We start from the raw sequence: 12,180 nt of genomic DNA, 5'->3' as shown, positions 1-12,180 counted from the left end.
GCCCGAGCCCAGCCGACGCCCGCGTGAATCACCGCCCGGGCCGGGCCGCGCAGGGCGGGAGGGGGAGGCACGGGGGGCCCCCGGCAGCGACTTCCTGCTGCCGCGGGCGGGGGACACCGACCCCCTCCGACCGGGGATGCGCGGGGGAAACTGAGGCCTGGGAGGGCGCGCGCGGGCGCCGCGGCACGCGGGGCGGGGGCGCGTTGCTCGATCCGCGGCCCGAGGGTCCTCCCCCGGCTCCCCCCACCTCCAGGGGGCCTCCGAGAGATAGGGCCGCTGCAGCCCCCAGCCCGTCCTACAAAACTTTGTGGGGACCGGGGATGGGCCCGCCTGGGAAAGGGTCCTCACACACACTCCCGGGACCCCGCGGCTCTTACCGACCAGCACGCACAGCACGTCGAGCAGCACGAAGACCCACCTCCGCTCCATGCCGCCCGCGACCCCCAGCGCCCGTCCCAGCGCGTCCCGTCGCGTCCCAGACGGGCCGCGGGGTCACATGGCCGGGAAGCCTGGCCCAACCCGGGAGGGGCGGGCAGGGCAGGGGAGCAGAGGGCGGGGCGGAGCCTCCGAGGGGAGGGGGCGGACTCTGCCTCCGCCCCGCCCGATGCGCGCGGGGAGGAGGGGCGTGGGGAGAGCGCGGGGATGGCGGGGCAACAGTGTCGGTACGAGGCCCGCGGCTGCAGGGGCCGCGGGTCTCCGAGCTGGGGGAGGGGGAGAGGGGTCGTCGGTGCCCAGCCCTTCCGCCGCCCCGCGCCGGGAGGCTGAGGCTCAGGGGCGGCTAGTCCGGCGTCACCCCAGAGCGTCCGCGTCCGGCCGCACGCCTCGGTCACCCACGGATTGGGTCGGCTGAGTCGAGGGTCGGGAGAAGAAACGAACAAACGAAGGAATGAGTGAGGGGTGAACGGACAGGCCAGCAGGAAGGGGTGTGGAGGAGGACGGAGCTCGGGCTCCCGCAGGCTGCGCCTCGGTTTCCTCTTTGGGGCACTGAGCTCCTGTGTGCCTGTCTGAATATGTCTGAATCAGGAAGTGCCTACAAATAGATGGGGGGTGTCACGGCTTAACTGCAGGGGTATTTTTCTTTCCTCCTGATGCTTAAAATCCTTGCAGCCCTTCCATCCCTGGCATGGGAAAGAAAGTTCCTCAACACCCACCCTGTTTGTGCCAGGCCCTTCTCCTGGGTGGCACACTTCCTACCCCCTTTTACAGGGAGCAAATCGTGCGGGCGGTAGGAACTTGCCCTCACGCTAGGAAGGGTAGGGTTAGGGTCTGTGCCCTGCACGCCCACCGGGTCCGGAGGCAGCCCTGGGCTGGGAGGCGCAGGAGGTCCACACACGCACACGGGATCCTTGGGGCTGGAACCAAATGAGAGGCCTCGGGGAGTGTCACCACCTCCTGGAGAGCCCTGCCTGGACCTGGCGAGACACGAGGGAGGTTCTGCCACTCTCTCAAGGTCACACAGTGGCAAGAGGCAGGGCTGGGCTTTGAACCCAGGCAGACTGGCCCCAGCCCCACCCCCAAACCACGTTCACCGGCCCACCCCCTCCAACAATCTTAAAACAGAAAGATGTTTCCCGGCTTTATTTTAGAGATGAAGGAAGCCACTTCTAGAGAAGGGCATCCCCTGGCCCAAGGTCAAGCTGCTGAGACGTGAACTCAGAATCCCTGACCCTGCTTCCTGGGAGGATGAACAGCCGCCTGCACCGTGGGGGGAGTGAGGGTTGGGAGCCAGGGTGTTGGGGTGGGGGGGTGGGGGCGACAATGCACAGCTGATCTGTGGCTCCTCCACCATTGCCCAGACGGTGGGGTTGAGGGGGGTGTCTCTGGGCCGAGGCCCCTGAACTCTGGAACAACTTTCCCTAAGCAGGCCATCAGACACCGCCCCCAACACACACACACACTCAAAATAACTCAGCCCACCCCCAGGACATAACAAGGTTCTGCATGGAAGCTGCTGGACCTGGATTTTCTGCCTGCGGCGTGGCGGAGACAGTGCGGGAAGCACATCCCAGCAGCCCCCCCTTTCCAGCCGCACACCCTGAGGAGTTGGGAAGGCACATCCTAAAAATGCAGCTTCCTCCCTCAGCCCCAGACTTCCTCCAAGGCGGCCAGAAGAATCAGATTACTTGCCCGGAAGATTTTTTTCTGTCTGAGCAGGGGTGGGGCTGTCGCCAGGGACCAGTTTCAGGCTCAGGGGGATGCAGCAGCCCTGGACTCCTTCCTGCCAGCGTGGCCCCGCCCCGGGAAGGCTCCGGCTCTGTCCCCTGGGTCCTCCCGCTGTAATCACAGGGAGGGGTGGGCCCTGTCATTCTTTCATCCCTTCATTCATTCATGCAACGGAATTATACGTGTGAAGGTACCTGGCATACATGTTACGTGACTGTGAGCCGGCGTCATTATCATGGCACTTTCTTCACTTTAGCCTTGTGGCAATCGAGTGACTACTCCTCTCTGTGAGGTCTTGACACTTTCAGTTTAGGTAGAGAAGGTACAACATGATACTGGCATCAATGAAATGCGGGCTTCTTTATTAAGCATCTACTGAGTGCCGGGTGGGGCCAGCCAAAGAGGAGTGTGGTGGGGCCCGGCCAGGGTGGAGACCGCGGGGTTGAACCCCAGAGGCTCCAGGGGAGGCTCCCGCGGGCAGAGACTGGGTGGGAAGGAGCATGGCCTGTTCCTGACGAGCCAGGAGACCAAGTGGCTGAAGGGAGACCATGCGGCTGGAGCAGATGTGGCCACCCTCCCCTCCCTGATGACCTGTCTCACCCTGCCCTTAAAATACCTGGGCGGGATCAAGGTCAAAATGTGGTGAGGGCAGCAAGGATCAGGATGAGGGGTTAAAACTAGGGCTAGCTGGGGAATCCCCCAGCACCAGCAAGGCCCGCCCCACGGGGAGCCGGGCTCGGCGGCATGATGTAACCGAGCCCCTAGCTGGGGCCCGAGAGCCTCACCTGTGTCTCCTGGAGACCGGGCCTCCCCTTGTGCCTGGCGGTCACCGCTGCCCTGCTGCCGCCCCCCACCTGAGGGGCCCAGGCTTGTCTCAAGGAAGAGGTGCTGGGCGTGGGCAGAAAGGTGCTGGCACACAGTAGGTGCCCCCTGAGTGCAGCCTGCAGCCCCGCCTCTCTCTACACTTCTCGTGGGGCTCAGGCCACCCTGGAGTCAGCTCCTTGACACGGGCCTCCATCCCTGCTGAGGGTCCTGGAGCCCAGGCTGTACCCCAGGTGGCTGTGCCGGGCACGTCCAGGCAAGGAAGGCTAAGCGGGCAGTCGGCGCCTCAGTCTCTCCATCTGCACGATGGGCACAGGCCAGCGCCCGCCCTGGGGTCATAGTGAAGTGCCTGGCCAGTGGCCTGCCCCGCTAGGAAGCACTAGACAAAATGGTGGAGGTGGGCACCTAAGGTGGGCTTCCGTCACAACCCAGCGTCAATTCACCCGGAATCCCAGAACCGCGGTTGCGCCCACGACCCCGCCACCCCTCAAGGGCACACCACCTTCCGCTCGCGGACAGGGTGACCTTCCCGGTTTAGCACTGAGTCCCCATTCGGGAGCCTGTCCCAGTGACGTTGCCCCTCGTGCAGGCCACCCCGACCTCACGGTGCCCTCCCCACCCGTCCTGTGCTCTCAGACTGTATCTGCCGACCCCCAGGCTTGAGCCCCAGGAGGCAGGACAGCACAGACCCGGCGCTCAGTCACTGCTTCTGAATGAGGGTGAGCCCATGAGCAACGAACAGCCCAGGGGCCAGAGCCCGAACTCTCGCAGGATCACAGCCGTGCAAGACCGTCACAGAGCCGTCTTCACGAGACCTGGTCTCCACCTGCTTCTCAAGAAACGAGGGAAGACAGGGCAGGTCACACCATCGAGCATGCTGTCAAGCTCCCACCGCACCCCTCCGTCCCTGCCCGCAAAGCCACGGGCCCGGGTCCTTCAGGCAGGTTATGACTGACGAGGAAAAGTGACACGGGCGGCGCAGGAGGAGTCCTCCAAACCTCAGAGGCCAAGAACCCCCTGTCCGTGACCCCACCACTGTCCTGTGTGTCGCCCAGTAGGGACAGCCCACCGGAGCAGGGGCTGAGTTCACTTCCCAAGTGCTCACCATGGAGCTCGATCCCAAGTCTCCTCTGAGCAAGGGCTGCGGCTCCAACTACGGGGGGCGGGGGCTGTGTGAGCAGGCATCGGACCCCCGCAGACGCCTCCACACTCCGGCTCTGGAGCCACCACTGCCCACCCTCCAATTCTGCTTCGGGGGGGAGGGTTACTCCAGGGGCTGGCTTGGCCAAGCCCCACCCACTGGACCCCCGAGACAGGGAGGCACTACAGGCTCCAGTCAGCCCCCAGACTGGTGGGACGGGAGCGGACTCTGCTGGACAAAGCCACAGCCCAGCCCCGACCTCTGGACATTCACCGGGCATCCGACGTGCCAGGCGCCCAGGCTCCATATCCGTACAGCAGCCCAGCAATAGGGCTGCCAGTTTCAACGAGGACACGCACAGGACCCCGTTAAATTTGAATCCCAGATAAGCGACAAATCACTTGTTACCATAAGTATGTGCCAAATGTTATATGGGATATACTTACACCGAAATATCTGTCTACCTGTGATTCAAATCTAACTGGGTGCCCAGTATTTCATCTGGCAGCCCCATCCCAGAACCACAAACCAGGAAAACAAGAACTGTGGGGACAGAAGCGTTGGCTAAACAGTGGGGTCGGGTCTGGACAGCCCAGTCCCACTCCAGAGCCCAGGGTCCTGGGCCAAGGAGGCCGAGGCCCCAGCCCAGGACTGTCAGCTTGGGCCACCTCCTCCGCCCCCCTCCCAACCCCGGGAGCTGCCTGTGGGTCCAGCCTCCAGTGTGGCCCTGGCTCATGCCAGCCTCCTTCAGCAGAGGGGCTGGAATCAGGGTCACCTGATTCCAGGCCATGGAATCCTGGCATGTCCCCTGGGAAGGCCCCTCAAACCAAGCGCCCGGTATGGTTAGAACATAGGTCACAGAAGAGCTCTACTCCCCGCTGTGTAGAATGGAGAAAACCCTGGACAACCTGGAAAGCAGTAACAGTAAAAGTACAACGACGCTTCTCTTTGTAAGAAGCCCATCCCAGAGGCTGTGCAGGTGTCCCCTACCACCGGGGATGGAACAGGGGACCTGGGTGTGGTGCGGTGCAGCTGGCGACTCTGCCCTCGGGTCTGGGATGGAAACGAGTGGACCTGCAGGCAGGCAGGGCCTGGCTCACCACCAAGACCCCTGAACCAGAGGTGGACGGCACGTCGCCTCCCGCTCCATTTTCAGGGCCTCTTTGTACACGACGTCCAGCGATGACGAACAGTACGGAAGGTTCCTCCTGGTCAGCAGACAATGCCCCTGAGGGGAGCGACGGTCACTCTGCACCAGCTCAGGAGCCTCGGAGGCCCCTGTTACCTTGCAAGCAGATTTCCAGTCCCCGGGCCTAGAGGGACAGCCTCTCCCGTGGGCCCAGCTGCCACCCTTCCTGCCCACGTGCTCTGTGCTCCTGTCACTCCCCCCAACCCGGAACGCCGGCCCCTCCCTGGGAGGCCTGTCCGACCACATGAGGGGAGGAGGTGGCCCCCGCCCAGCCAATCTGAAGACCCCTCCTGCCACAGGGAGGCCGGGCAGGGCACTGGCAAGATCTGAGCCGACACTAAGCAAGAGACTCCTTTAAAATAACCACAAGAATGGGAGACGCTGTGACCCATAACCATGGGAAAACAGTTAAGAGACGTGTGTCCAGGAATAGCCCAGATGGTGAACTATCCCAAGGTTTAAAGTAAAAAGGATAAAGAATGTACAAGAAAATATTGGAGAATTTCAGCAAAAATACAGAAAAAAACAACTGCAAATACTAGAATCAAAGTATACAGCGTAGGCGTCACAGACGCAGCGGGACGGGCCAGGTGGCAGCCTGGAGCAGTGGAAGGAGGGATAGGGAGCAAGGACGGGTCCAGACTCACAAGGAGCACAGGACGACACATGCAGAGTCTGCAGACGACGACAGGGGTCTGCTGAGTAACCAGGGACCCAGAAGCAGAGTCCAGAAGGGGCAGCAGAAACACCTGACACATGACAGCCAGGAAGCCCCCCCAGTGATGAAAGGCATCAACCCTCAGGTCCAAGGAGCTCCATGTATGAAACACCGGGCGCAACACATCCAAACATACAGAGAAAATCACGGTAGGAAAAAAAAGACATCGTATTTAGGGAACACAAGTGAAAATGCCAAATTTCTCGTCAGAAACAAGAGAACCCAGGAATAAATGGAACATCTTAAAAATGCCGAAAGAAAAAAAGGAAACCTAGAATCTTATACCAAGCTAAAAAGAAAAACTGTGCTTGAAAAACCAAGGAGGGGTACGGACATTTTCAGCTAACGAGCGCCGAGAGCACACTGCGCAGACTCACTTCCTGCCTCAGGAGGGTGAGCCTGCCTTTGGGGGCCGTGGGAAGCACCTCTTGGGACGGTCCCGACAGCCCCAAGCGCTGCAGGGCCGGGCAGCCTCAGGCAGGGGCGCACGGAGGGGCAGCCACCCTGGAGGTTCTCACAAAAGCACAAGGGAACCGCCACGCGGTCCAGCTCCTGGGTATTCACCAAACACACACCCGCACACGGGGGCTTATGGGCGCTGCGTCCACCGCCGCCACACCGGGGACACCGAGTTGCCCTCGGGCAGGCGAGCGGAACAACGCCACAGTCCATTCCAGAAAACACACGTTCAGCACGAAGAAGTGAAAAACGAAGCCACCAACAGCCACGGAGGAACCTTAAACGCACAGAGCCAGGCAAGAAGCCAGCCTGGAAAGGGCACTTACTGAGAGAGGAGGAAACCAGAGGACAGCAAACACCACCTCTGAAGCACTGAAAGCGTGAACAGGCCGAAATCTCCATCACAACCATTCCAATCCCTCCCATCCCACCCAAATGCCCCGGGCTCCCACGCTGGCACAGCCAGCTCTGCCGGGACTGACCCCCGACTGCACACACCCAGCACGACTGGCCCCCGAGCCTCCTCTACTCGGCCTCCCTCCCCATCCAGGCGGCCCTCACCCCACCCGTCCAGTCTCCACAGGGGCCCCTGCCCCACACGTGTGAGGCCCCAGCCTCGCGCTCACAGGCAGGCCTGTCCCCGTCAGGGTCCAGCTTGAAAGTCACCTCCACTTGCGTGGTCACCTCCCTCGCACCGTGACTGAGACACAGAGCATGCTCCCCCACGACCCCCGTGCCCGCAGGTCCCTGGATGGGGCCCAGCATGGGGTCCACCGAGGGACCAGCACCTCCTCGCGTCCCACCCACCTGACCCACCACGAGGCACCCACGGGGCTTCAAATCAAGTTTAATAAATAAAACAGCAAGGGGATCAAGGCAGTTGTCACTTCACAGTGTGGTCCTTGGTGGGCCGAGGGAAGGTCGAGTCCGGCCCTGCGGACGGGCTCGAGCCAAAGCCCCCCCCTTGGTGACACCGGGGCCGGGAGCGCTGCCCTGCCCCTGGAGGACCCCACTCCGATTTGTAAACAGAAACATAAATAAAACGAGGAGGCTAGAGAGAAGGCCCAGGACCCCAAGCCATCTTGCTGGGAAGCCTCAACAGAAACACGACCTAGGGCATCAGGGAAACGGGCTGGAGCCGGGCCCCTCAGTGCGGCAGGCGACAGGCCTCGGTACCAAGGGGCTGTGAATTCTGCGTCCTCAGACCCACGCCCGAGGCTGCCGGGGGCCCCGGGGTGGAGGTGGGGGTGGGGTGGGGGCATAAAGTGCGGCTTTTCCTGAAGTGGAGAGAGCGGGTGGACGTCAGGGCGGGGCGGGCCGACATCGAGGTATATGGCTCTGTGCCCCACAGGGTTTGGCACCGAGTAGCAGCTGCCCCCTGAGCCGTGGGCGGGGGCAGCCCGAAGTCTGGCCAGGCGCAGGGAGACGGGCGAGCAGAGTGCCGAGGGTGCCGGCGGAGGCTGCTGCTGGTAGGGGCGGCATCCGGCCCCACCTCCCCACGTCCCTGGTGGGGCCGGGACGCCTTCCTCGCCTCTGCTGGCTGGCTGGGCCAGCCCTCCGCGCCCAGCCTGACGGGTCCCGTGGTGGGCGCAGAGGCTGGAGCCAGGCAGCAGTGCTGGTGCGTGTGTGGCACGGGGAGGGGCCACCGCTCAGCCCGGTCCTTGACGTGCTCTGAGCAGAGGAGCTACCGGAGGCCCGCGAGGAGGGGAGGGTCAGGAAGACTGACAGGCAGGCCTCACGGCGGCCCCCAAGTCCAATCTGGGCCACACACGCCCGCCTGTGGCCAGGGATCAACAGGTCATCACGTTACAGCTGCAGGGGGAGAGAGGCAGAGACAGGAGGTCAGTGCAACCCCAGAGCAAGAGGCCCCGCACGGTGGTGGTGGGGGGTGGTGGTGGTGGCGTGGGCGGGATGCGGGCTGGACCGTCGCCCCGCCCCCGCCTCACCGGGCAGACGCCGCCCCGACAGCCCGCACAGCTGCCAGGCCTCCCCCTCTCGAGGCAGCACTGTCCTCGGCCGCCTGGGGAGGGCTGGGAGGGCTGGCAGCTCGGCAGGGCCAGGAGGAACCTGGCACTGGCCCCGTTTGTACCTTCTTGGATTTTGAGCCACATGAATGTGTTACCTAGCCAGGAAGATAAATGAACCAAGTAAAAAACAGAATAAAGCTGAAGAAACCACCAGCCTGCTCTGAGGGGCCACGCCAACCTCGGGCCCCGGGGGCAACCCCTCCCGCTGGCCTCAGCTTGGCCTGAGGCTGGGGTACAGCAGCTTGGGGTGGGGGGGGTGGGGCCGCACTCACTGTGACAGGGGCTCCGAGTGCAGCGCAGGGGCCGGGCACGTGGGGTGCGCGGCCAGGAAGGGATTCACATCCCCGATGCCGATGAGCCCAAACTCGGCAACCGACAAAGCCACCTGTGCGGGGGCCACGGCCTCCTCGGGCTCTCCGTCCATATCCACGTGGCTGGAGATGAGGGGCAGCTCCTCAGGGAGGGCCCTGGGCAGGGCCAAGTCCACAGCCAGCCTCGGGCTGGCACCGGGCTCTGGAGCGGCCGTGGTCGGGGAGTAGAAGGCCTGCTCAGCCAGGGCTGGGGGCCGCCGAGGCAGGGGCATGGCCGGGGGCGCGTCTATGTCCGGTGGCTGGAACGAACAGGGCCCTGGCTCCGAGGACGGGGGGCCGTCGGGGGCCTCCCCGGGTGCGCCGAGACTCCCAGACGTGCTGCTGCCCATGCTCAGGGGCTCTGTGGGGGAAGAACACGGCTGTGGCCAGGCCCCGACAATGCCCACACCCAGCTCCACCGGGTCAAGGGCAACCCGGTAAGGCCTGCTCGCCCAAAAGCCACGGTCACCTCAGGCTGTGCCCGGTGCGGGGCTCCAACCTGCCGGGTCCAGCAAAGCCAAGGACCCCTCCTCACAAAACGCTCTCACACGAACACGTAAGAGACACAGGGATGCAGAGAAGCCCTGTCACACCAGAAGGGCACACTGAGGCTAAGAACCCCGCCTGGGAAGGTCGTGACCCCCATCTTCTAGGGCAGGACAGGAGGCAGCAGTTCACAGAGTGAGAGGGGCGTGGACTCGAGGAGCTCCCGCACACGGCCGTGGGGCCAGGCACGCAGACAACCCCCCGGGCACACCACAGACCCAATTGGACCCTGGAACCAGAACAGGGGAAGCCCCAGCGTCCAGCAGACCCACAAAGCAGCATCCTTGTCCCCTGAGGTCCCCTTCAGAAACTGCAGTCGCCACCTGGGCTCTGTCCTGCTCCCGCACGGCCCTGGGCCCAGAAACCAAAGGGGGTGCGACACCCCCTGGGCTCCCACCTGGACAGCAGAGTAGCCCCACTTGGGCCCCAGGCCGCACAGCGTACCCCCATGTGGAGATCCAAGTCCCGAGGATGACTCGTGTGTGACACCCTGTGAGACCATGTGGGGGTGAAGGGACATTGGCCCCCGGATGCCACTCGCTCCTCCGTGTCCACGAGCCCAGGCTGGGCTGCCGGGGAGAAACGCCCCCAAGCAAAGGGGCCACCCCCCACTCACCGGTGCGCATCCGGGCCAGGGAGTCCCGCTCAGGGCCCGGGCCGTCGGCAGTGGCGGGCAGAGGCAGGGGCGGCGAGGAGCGGGGGCGGCCGGGGCCATCGGGGTCACCGCCGTCCAGGTCCTGGTCCGCGTCCCTGCAGGGAGAGGAAAGGTGAGGGCAGGGCTGCCTCAGGCCAGGGCGCCCCCCGCCGGCCCGCGGGCTCCCGGCACGTACGTGGCTCCCGATGGGCCGTACTTCCGGCGGCCCAGCCGCGTCTGCTGCGAGAAGTAGTCGTAGCGCGCAGACTTCTTCCACAGGTAGTAATACTCCACGCACTCGCCCACGGACCGCGTGCGCACCTGCGGGCGGGGCCGCTCAGCCTGGCCCCCCGCCCCTTCCCGGCCTGCTGCCCACTGCCCCGTGCCCTCAGCTCAGCACCCCAGCTCACGGCCCCCGCTCTGTGCCCGGCCTTGGCTCCAGGCCCACCGTCCGCCTCCCTCGCCCCAGATGCCCCGAGGACGGCCGCACCCACGTGCGCTCTGTTCCTCACGGGCCCGGCGGAGGGGGGCGGACAACCCCAGCCCAGAGAGCACGCGGTGCGAGCCCACTTCTCGCTGAGCGTGGGCCGTCACTGGCGCTCCAGGGAGAGCCGTCTGCACGAGGGCACGCCGGGTGCGTGAGCCAACTTGAGGGCATGTTTATAACGCAGCACGAAAAGCCAGGCCTGCATCCTGGAAGGCCAAGGTGGCCCCGCGGGCTCGTGTCCAGGGTGAGCGATCGGGGCGTCTTCCCATCTCGGAGGATCACCCGCAGCAAGGCCAGGGCTGCGCCCGCAGCTGACAACCCCACCACCGCGGAACCCAGCCCCCGCGCCCGGGGAGGGCTGAGACAAGCAGGCGCAGGGGCACCCAGGGACTGCCTGATCTTCTCACCAAAACCCCCTCGTGCAACAAGCCTCCCCGAGGCCAGCTTCACGGCAGACCTGAGACTCTGGTGGGAGAGAGGCCACCAGCCCTAAACTGGGAGGGGGAGCGTGCGGCAGACGGCAGGTCAGGACACAAAGGCAGCAGCCCAGCGGGTTCTGGGGCAGAAGCGGCCTCCGCTATGGGACAGGCGAGTCGGGAGCCGCGGGTGCCAGTTCCAGAGGACCAAGTGCTGCCTGGCCGTGCCGGATTTGGTCAGGGGGGCACCATCCCTGACCTACAGAGCCCCGCGAGGGCCCCTCACCCGCTGCAACCTCCCAGGGAAGACGCCCAGACGGCAAGCGTGAGCCCGGTGCCGGCCAGGCCCTGCTCCTCCACCTGTGGGGAGTGGGAGTGGCCAGGGCTGCCGGCCTCAGGGGAGCAAGACAAGACAGGGACGAGGGGCCGGTGTGGGAGCCGCTGTGACGGTGCAGAGGGACAGCCAGGTTCCCAGATGAGCCATGGGCGCCTGGCCAAGCAGACGTCCAGGGCTGGGGGCAGAGGGCCGGGGCAGCAACAGAGGTCAGCGTGGGAGTTGTTACAAGGGAGCCACAGGCAGGGAGCACACAAGCGGGGTGTGGGGAGACCAGTGACCCAGGCCTGGTGTTAGGGACACGGGCCTGGGGAGGACGGGGACATGCATGTGGAGACGGGCATGGGGACCTGGCATTAGCAGCCACTTCGGTCATGCCTATTTGGTGCAATGGTGGGAGAGCGTGTGTCCCTGGATGGAGTGAACATGGAGACCCTCAGTCCCCACGGCAAGGGGGTGATGGGGGAGATCCAGGCAGGTGTCAGCGCTGGGGGACCGGCAGTGGGCACGAGACCCTTCCCCAGATTGGAACCTTTCCGGGGGATGGGGGAACTAGAGGAAGATGAGCCGGGGAGCCCACCACGAGCCTGGGGTTCGTTCTGACTCCCGCTGCAGGTGGACAACAACTGTGCCGGCTGCCAAGCCCTCCAGCCCCAGAGCAGCCCCCAGCGGGCCAGGAGGCGCGGCGGGCAGGCGGGCAGGCGGGCAGGCGGGCAGGGCCTCACCTTGTTGGCCTGGATCAGGTGGAAGTTCTTGCCGTGCACACGGAAGCCGTGCTCGAAGTTGCGGCACTCCTCCTCGCTCCAGGCGCACAGCCCGTCTGCAAAGGTTGGAGCAGTGGGCGGTGGGGGGGAGGCGGGGGCGAGTTGGTCAGCGCGGTCCGTGGCGGGGGTG

General features: G+C 64.7%; 2 protein-coding genes across 2 annotated transcripts in view; both read right to left on the bottom strand.

Annotated features, from left to right (window-relative positions):
• The window catches only part of PLPP2 (phospholipid phosphatase 2), a 39,587-nt gene extending 39,081 nt beyond the window's left edge, over positions 1–506 (bottom strand). The window contains 1 exon segment of the mRNA XM_007460457.1: positions 378–506. Coding sequence (XP_007460519.1) covers positions 378–429 — 52 coding nt within the window. The 5' untranslated portion in view covers positions 430–506.
• Positions 507–8,282: 7,776 nt separating this feature from the next.
• MIER2 (MIER family member 2) overlaps positions 8,283–12,180 on the bottom strand; it is a 26,394-nt gene continuing 22,496 nt past the window's right edge. Inside the window, exons 14-18 of the mRNA XM_007460456.1 lie at positions 12,012–12,106; positions 10,246–10,370; positions 10,032–10,165; positions 8,792–9,230; positions 8,283–8,304 (exon numbers count right to left, since the gene is read on the bottom strand). Of these exons, the coding sequence (XP_007460518.1) occupies positions 8,283–8,304; positions 8,792–9,230; positions 10,032–10,165; positions 10,246–10,370; positions 12,012–12,106 (815 nt within the window). The remainder of the gene's footprint in view (positions 8,305–8,791; positions 9,231–10,031; positions 10,166–10,245; positions 10,371–12,011; positions 12,107–12,180) is intronic.

Source organism: Lipotes vexillifer, unplaced genomic scaffold (assembly GCF_000442215.2).
Source record: "Lipotes vexillifer unplaced genomic scaffold, Lipotes_vexillifer_v1.1 scaffold225, whole genome shotgun sequence".
Taxonomy (NCBI): Eukaryota; Metazoa; Chordata; class Mammalia; order Artiodactyla; family Lipotidae; genus Lipotes; species Lipotes vexillifer.
The sequence above is the reverse complement of the archived record's forward strand: the minus strand, read 5'-3'. Positions and strand labels throughout refer to the sequence as shown.